Source organism: Chiloscyllium plagiosum, unplaced genomic scaffold, assembly GCF_037043375.1.
Source record: "Chiloscyllium plagiosum isolate Xiang-an unplaced genomic scaffold, Cpla_swu_hap1 HiC_scaffold_23, whole genome shotgun sequence".
Classification (NCBI taxonomy): Eukaryota; Metazoa; Chordata; class Chondrichthyes; order Orectolobiformes; family Hemiscylliidae; genus Chiloscyllium; species Chiloscyllium plagiosum.
In genome coordinates, this window is record NW_028270161.1 from 18,664,797 (window position 1) to 18,673,110 (window position 8,314).

General features: G+C 41.0%; 1 protein-coding gene across 1 annotated transcript in view; it reads right to left on the reverse strand.

The window, feature by feature from the left end:
• The window catches only part of LOC122561470 (striatin-interacting protein 2-like), a 41,156-nt gene that overhangs the window by 16,305 nt on the left and 16,537 nt on the right, over window positions 1-8,314 (reverse strand). The window contains exons 8-14 of the mRNA XM_087999284.1: window positions 8,088-8,134; window positions 7,348-7,419; window positions 6,524-6,598; window positions 5,421-5,518; window positions 4,781-4,907; window positions 2,874-2,974; window positions 1,334-1,400 (exon numbers count right to left, since the gene is read on the reverse strand). Coding sequence (XP_087855410.1) covers window positions 1,334-1,400; window positions 2,874-2,974; window positions 4,781-4,907; window positions 5,421-5,518; window positions 6,524-6,598; window positions 7,348-7,419; window positions 8,088-8,134 — 587 coding nt within the window. The remainder of the gene's footprint in view (window positions 1-1,333; window positions 1,401-2,873; window positions 2,975-4,780; window positions 4,908-5,420; window positions 5,519-6,523; window positions 6,599-7,347; window positions 7,420-8,087; window positions 8,135-8,314) is intronic.

Consider the following 8,314-nt stretch of genomic DNA (forward strand, 5'->3'; position numbering starts at 1 on the left):
GTACTGGTTTTGTAATGTTGTAAAAAACCTAAATGTGTTTTAAATAAATATTTATTAAAAATAATTAAACTGCATTCTATTTTATATATTTTTGACTGTTTTTGTCATAGCTGTTTACTTATCCATTAAAGTCTATTGCTTGTTAATTTCTCATTGCCAAAATTATAAAATTTGTAAATCGTCTCATTTGACATTTTCTGTCACGACTGAAATGAATCCTCCTCTTGTACACTCCCCCTGGGTAAGTATATTTTGAAGAGAGAAATCCAAGGCCTTTAAAATATCTGGGACATTTATATTATAGCTAAGGCTTATTAAAATTAAACAGGCCATTTGGAGGAATGTAACATTCTTGGGCAGTTTCTTCCACTGTGAAATGATGTTAATCCTATAGGTGTAAGAATAAGCAGGACTCAGTGGACAGAGTTTAGCAGGGATATGAATTATTCCTGATCTAAATCACTTCAAAACATCCTAAAGCATTTAAAAGAGGAATTGGGGCAAAGACCAAGCTGTTCGGGGACAGGTGACTAAAAGCTAGGTAGGTTTTAAGGAGAGTCAAAGTGGAGGGTTGGAGTATTTCCAGGATTGAGGGAATTCTAGAGCTGGGAGTCTAGATAGCTGAAGGCAATAGAAATGGATGATGTACAAGAGGCTGAAGTTGAAAGGACGCAAAGATCTTTGAGGGCGGTCAGGTGAGAGAAACCTTTAGTAATGTTGTTGGGAAAGGTCTGAACAGGATCAAGTGAAGTTTAAGTTCAAGGTTTTGTTGGATCAGGAGCCATTGTCAGTCATTGTGTTTAGGGATGTTAAGTCTGTTGGGACATTGGATATGGTATTGTGATGAACCATTCTTTGGTTTCTTTAAATAGTGTCCACCAGATGAAGCATGCTATTTAACATCTGAACGTAAAACTGACACCTGCAATGAGATGAACTGGACCCAATGATCTTCTGCTTCAGAGGCGAAGATGGTACTCACTGGGGACAACCCAGTTGTGGTACAAATGATTAATGCTGGAACAATGTAAGAGAATTAATTTTACCTTGCATTTTTGTTAAATAGTTTTGCCCTCTATCCTGAAGGTGCTGATTGCTGTTGACATATAGCCCCCCTGGTTATAGCATTCCCTACTATTCACACATCTTATCCTCACTCAGTGTCTACAGACCTGCTCTTACCAACAGGAATCAGGGAGTGGTCGAATTTTGCCTTCTCTGCCCAGGAGTGGGAAGCTAATCAGCCCAGGTGGAGCTTAAACCGGAGTGTTGTGAACTCAATATAATCCAGTATCACAAGATAGAATCAGATTTCTGCCAAATCTATACTTACCAGAACTTCGGTGGTGAGTTCTGGCAACTCATGGATCACGCAGTGAGGGTAGTCTAGGACAGAGATACTGTGCACACAGAAAAAAAAACAATTAAGGGAGTGTCCTCAAACGTTATTGCTCAACCACTTATGAAATGATCTTAGTGACCTCACACCATTTATACCCAGTCCTCACTGAGCTCTTGGAAAGGTGCCAACTCTGGGGGGCCCCCCCTTTCCCCAGTGTCCCTACCCTCCCCAATCTGCAGAGAGAAGTATTATGTGCAGGGTCAATACTAGCAATGCACAGTTCTTTTCCTCTTCTTTTTTATTTATGGACAGATTCAACTCCCTTTTGCAAGATTCTGTTGCATCTGCTTCCTGACTTTCAGAGTAAAGAATACCTCACCTTCTCTCACATTACCCGGCTTTCTTGTCCATTATTTTAAATCTTTGTTTTCTAGCTTCTGGCCTTTTTGCAAGTGAAATTAATTTCTTCCTTTCTATTCCATCAAAAACTACTACTAATTTTAAATATGTCCTGATTGGTCCCTAATCCTCTCTGCCCTAAAGAGGTCAATCCCAACCTCTCTAATCTCTCTGCTTTACTGAAGTCCCTCATCGCTGGTAACATTCGAGTAAACTTTCTCTGAATCCTTTCCAAAGCTTGGACATTCTTCCCAAAGCTTGGTTTCCAGAACAGATATCATGTTCCAGCTAGGGCCTAGCCAGTGACTTTTAACAGTTTAATATAACTTCATCACTTTTGTACACTGTACTCTTATTTGTGAAGCAAAGAACTTCATATTTTGAAGAAAAACAAAGCATTAGCTTTCAAAAATGGTTTTTAAAATGTATGTTGTCATTCATGAATGTTTGATTGTTATAGATCAGGGAGGTCCCACGTTTATTCCTTGATCTATTTAAAGGTACCCACATTCAGTCATGAAGCTACAGTGAGTAACGTGAGCCAAACCTAACCCAGGCACCATCATAGCTCCTGATCCCTACATAGTTAGTGGAAGCACTGCCAGCAGACAAAAGGAGCACAGGAGAGGTTTAGATTCAGTTATGATGGTTCCTGAAGGCTACCCATAATGGGAATGAAAGGGATGTTAAAGAGAAAGACTGGCACCTTTGAAATAGAATACCAGCTTCTGTTAACTCTGGAGGAGCAGTTTGGGTACAACCCAGTTTTAATTTCCCTCATTGTCTCAACTAATGAGCAAGTCAAATAGAGTATCCAGGCTAAATGGATTTGGCTTTTCCAGTTCAGATGTCCCTCCCCCTTTTGAGGTGGTACAGTTCCTTCAATTAGCACCTCAAAGGTACTGCCATTTCTCAGGGTAGAAGACTCTGAGCAATGAGTGTAAGTGGTCATTCGATCATTGGAAGCATCAGACATCAGACATCAAACCTGACATCTGTCTTCCCCAAGTATCTCCATCTCTGGATTTAGTCACAGGAGTATTTAGTCATGGGGTAATGTTAGGTTGAAATGCATTTTCCATCGACTGGGTTTGCAATCGCACAGATTGATTTCAGAGTTCCCTCTTCTTACCTGTTCTTGGCAGTGACGTACGACATGATGCTCTGATTGAAGAACTTCAGAATCAGTGGGATGCAGTTGGCAAATACCAAGTGCTGGGAAACATACTCAAACTAAGGGGAAAGCAAAAGATGATAGTAAGACAGGGATCATCTCCTGCTCAAACCTTAAAAATCATACTCTGGGGCCATGGAACTGTCTCTACTTGGTCCAGTATTCCTGCTTCTCATGTAGTAATCATCTGTACCACCTCTCGAACCAACTTTTCATTTCTTACTGACTTTGCCTTACCACATCATCCCTTTTATAATTTAATCAAGTGCTCTCCACCCTATCACAGGATCTTCCCTTTTGATTATTTCCTTTCACTGGTGCTGCGAGAACTCAAAACTCTTATATCTCAACTAACTTCTAGTTCTGATAAAAGGTCATTGTCAAGTGCTAACAGGGTTTCTGTTTCCACAGATGCTGCCTAGTTCTGGAGTATTTTCCTGCTGTTTTCCTGTATTTTCTTTAAGATTTTGAGGACCAGTGAATAGGATTGTTGACTAATTGCTCATGAGGCCAAAAGTAGAAGTAGGGCAGAATGGTGGCTCAGAGGTTAGTACTGCTGCCTTGCAGCACCAGGGATCCAAGTTCGATTCCAGACTCAGGCGACTGTGCAAACTCCAAATAGGTTTCCTCCGGATGCTCCAGTTTCCCCTCTCAGTCTAAAGATGTGAAGGTTAGGTGGAGTAGCCCTGGGATACACAGGGTTAGAGGGATAGAGTATGGGATGGGTCTGGGTTGGAAACTCTGAGGGTCAGTATGAACTCGATGAGCCAAATGGCCTGCTTCCACACTGTAGGGATTCTATGATGGTTTTTACTATTACTTTGATAAATGGAGGTTAAATAGGAAGTCATGCATAGTTTGTTGAAAATTTAAAAAAAAACAAAAGGTGATTTCATGAGAATCATTGATAGTCGCAATTGCTGTACATTTTGTACAGCTCTTAGACCGGATATCATTTTAAAGGTTTGTGATGTCTGAGAAATGCTTCTGAGGAGGGATTTGGTTTTAGAACATCTGATCAGAAACCTGTGGTCAAGTGACAGGTGGAGGAGGGTGAAGGAAAGCTTGAGGATTAAGAACCAAGGCCTTATTGGAAATCGTGAATTGACCACCAGCCCTCACTTCACAACAAAAACACAAGTCAGCATAATCTGCCTTTGGACATCACAAGTGTTGGATAAAAGAAATGCGAAACAATGGTCACCGACTGAGACACTGTGGACATGGCTATCCAAAAAAAAAATCTCTGAAACACTGCTCATCTGTCCCTAGATGACCAACTTCTACTGTCTCTGTGGCAGCTGAAGGTGTAAAGGGGTTGGGCAAAGTCACGTTTAATGTTGCTCGTCAGGCTGCTATATGAAGAGAGTGAGTCACGGGCTGGAATGGAATCCAGAGGTCCAGGCGGTTTATATATAGAATAATGGATATCTGTAAGTGAGTTTGAGGCTGAAACATAATCCAGGATTTAGACGCAGAACTGTAATTTGAAATGAATCATGATTAACAGTACAGCTTTAAAAACAAAATTCCACTGACTAAGGTCTGTTAGTTATTTTGTTGTCAGTCTCTAGAATCAGATTAATTTGCCGGTACTTTAGGAGAGAAAAAAAACAGAATAATGAATGTTTCACACACTTGTGGAAATACTCACAGACTCTGTCTCTGCTGCTCCTTAGTTGACCACCAGGAGGCTCAAGACACCCAATCTGATTTAAATTGGAGCATTAAGGTAATTTAGCTCAGAATTGGGAACTGCACAGAGTTAGGAAAGTCACCCCCACCCCAATCACACACACAGAATGCACCACCCCACAACTTCCCCCACAGCTCAACCACCCACTGCAAGCTCTGGCACTGCTTACCTGGTAGATATGATTGAGTTTGAGATGCTTGAGTAACAGCAGCATGAGTGCCGAAATCGCTTTAACAATGATTTCCTTATGTCTGTTGACATCAATCCCCAACTTCATGCTTTGTAACACTGTATTGCTGCACAAAAAGCAACAAAGGGCAGAATCTATTTCACTGAAATATTAAATACTCTTATTACTTCAACTTGCAAATGTTCAATGCATACTAGAATCTGTAGCACTGGGAAAGAACATCCAGTTTTGATTCCAATTTGCATTTGCCTAGGTCAGTGACATTTGACTCTTGTTTTCTGGAGCTCCTGGGAAATAACATCAGCCAAAGTCCCTCCTCTGCTCTGACTGTTTAGTCTCAGTTTAGGTAAGACGACTAATCACAGATCCAAAGGCCATATCTCACCAACAAGGAGTACAATAAATGCACAGAATGATCTGATGTTGGAAGACAGAACTTGATCTGATGTGGGTGAACAGTTCTTGAAGTTGTTGGGGAACACACCACCAGGAAACACGGCTCACATTTAAAAGGTGGTGGGAGTTAAAAATCATTGCTTTTTATAGGTAACATTGCAAATGAGGACAGACAGACAGATGGAGAAAGGAAAAGCAAATTTATTATCTGAACAAAACTTACGGCATCTCCTCAGGCAGAAGATCAGCCAAGATATTGATGGAGTCAGTCTTTGCCTTGGATGTGGGAGCAGCAGCCAGCTGGATCTTCAGCAGGGCTATCTGTAGAGAATAATAACCCAGCAGCCCATCAAATATTGTTAGCTAGAAAGCAAGAAATTGTCTTTATATAGAGTCTTTCTCAGCATATCCCAAAATCACTGTACAGGTAATGAGGCACTTCTGAATGGGAAAATCACCGTTAGGACACACAGCAGCTAACATGCTTACAGCAAATTCCTACAAACAGTAATATGGCAATCACAATTTGGTTTAAATGATGCTAATTGAGGGATAAATATTGGCTTGGAATTTGGGAAGAAAGCCCCTTACTCTTCCAAAAAAAAAAGGTATCGGGGCTACTTTATGTTCACCTGAGTTTGAAGTCTCATTCAAAAGATGACACCTCTGACCATGTAGCATACCCTCAAATACTGGAGTGTTGGGCTCTCTAGAATAAGGTTTGATATCACAACCTGCAGACCCTAAGGTTGACAGCATTGATAACCAAGTTATATTGGCATCTGAACAGGTGCAAATCTCTCCTGGGAAACAAATCTGTCTCCAGGAAGTTTACAGCTTTTCAAGCAGGGCTCAATCCGGGGTGGGGGGGGGGGGCGTACAAGTTAATGAGTTGGAAACTGAATTAGGTAATAGCAGGGAAACAACCATAACAAGTTAATAATCTGCAGTATCTGCAAGAGCTCATCTGGTAAAGTCAGCATAAGACATACAAAGGACATCGGCTCATTTCCTAGGAGATTCCAGCTGTTGATCCAGTGGAAAGGAAAAGCACAGAGAGAAACAGCAAAACAGGAAATAGTGTAAATTTTACAGGGCAACACGGCAAAGGACGATTCCAGGTTTGATTCTCAGACTGAGTGCGCCAGAGCAGTGCCTCTTGGTGTGAGGATGTGCTGACTCCTGTGAATCTGTCCTCTTTGATCAATGAACTGTGTTCTGGGGGGCCTTGGAAATTGAGAAAACTGATAGAAGGGGACTGATGGGGACACTGGTCATGGACCCAGGCACTGTTGAGGACACAAGCTGTAAAAAGTCGATACTCACCATATACTGAGGTAGGTTGTGTAACATTGCCTGATACAGGATCTCAACTGGGCTCTGCTCCACCACCTCAGCTCCCTGTGTTTAAAGAAATGGTAGACTTGCAACTTTTTGCTTTATGTACTAGGTTCAGCCTGTTATTGAATTCAAGCGTTATCTTTGATGCCTGACTTCAACATAAATTAGGTGGATGATTTCCCACAAGTTGCTAGAAGGGCAGTAAATTACCAGGGAGTTAAAATAGGTTTCCCTACTCTATACTCACAGCAATGGGGGAAAGATATATACCCTTGTGGCTGATCAATGCCTTTCCTCCCACAGATTCTTCCCAGCTGGTGTCTTGGACTGGACTCAACCTTGCCCTGGAGACCTTCTGCAAAATGTCTTGATTCTTTCCTTCAAGAGGTGAGTCATTTAGACTCTAGCATGCATAATTAATCTCCCAACACGGGCTACCTCACACAACATTCCCAAGCAACATTAAATCAAAATTAGGAACAAAAAAATGTATTAAAAAGCAAAGATACTTAACAAAAGGAATGTACTCTAACAAAAGGGAGATTTAGAATGAACTACTGTGCAAGGTAACCAGAATTAGACAATGGAGGGGAAAGAAAGAGAATGACTGGACATTGGCAGGCCAGTCAGAGCTTTCAAGGGATATTTTCATAACGTGCACATTAATAGATATGAAGTCATTTCCCCCACTTGCCCTTCTTCTCTACTGAAGAGACTGCTCAGAGAAGGAATGTGATTGTCTAAGAGTCCTCTGGCTTTCCTGATGTATTCTGTATACCACAAGGTGAATTTGTGCTACAAGCCCTTACCAGTGACACTGGACATTTCTGCAGTTCTTCCTCCCTCTTGGCTTGTACTTCTGAGATGGAAACATACTTGTGCTGATGTAGAAATCAGAAAATCAAATTTGTTTGGTTTGCTTAGTCAAGTCTAGCTCCTTAAGAACCCATTAAAATGTCTGCTCTCCTTGTCAGGCCGGGCTAATCAGTTGCAGTAGATTATTGACATGGAGGGTTAAAGCACTGCCCACGCCTGGCCTAACCCTTCCAATAGTGCAGCTGACAGAAAGGCAGCATCAGACTCAGTAAAAGTTCTGCGGCGTAAAATGACACATCAAGTCTGATCCAGTTAAGAATCTCACAGCACAGAAACCGATCATTTAGTTCAACTTTACAAAACTGAAAGAATACATTTTGATTTCAATCATTCCAAAAAGCAAAGAGGAAAGTGAATCTGGTCTCTGAGGAGTTTCAGGCTTTCTCTGCTGTTTGTACAAGATAACTTGACTAGTACAGTTGCTGAGAGTCTTTATCCAGCAGCAGTTATATATAGCGTCACTCATTCACTCACACACACAGGAGCTCCCAAAGCTTTTCTCAGCTATTTAAGTTCATTTAATTACTTTTTGAAGTTTAGTTGCCCAGAGAGGCTAAATTGGCAACTAAACTTGCATCTAGAAACCTCAAATTGAAAATGAATAGTTAAACTTCTTCATAATGGAGTCTTGTGTCTGAGAACTACCAGCAGACTGATTTGTTATTTCTAATACAGTGGATTTACAAATAGAGTCCTTGCTTATATAGAGAATTTCCTTTTCTAAGAGGTAAAAACAAAAGAGGCCTCAAGTATTGAACTGCCAACATGCATCTTTGCAACAAAAGATGTCAAGAGGTTATTAAACCCACATCTTGCTGTGGGACTGAATGATAGGACTGAGACAACAAGTGCACACAAGAAAGAAAACAGAAGGAAAAGGAGAAAAAAAAAAGAAAGTGC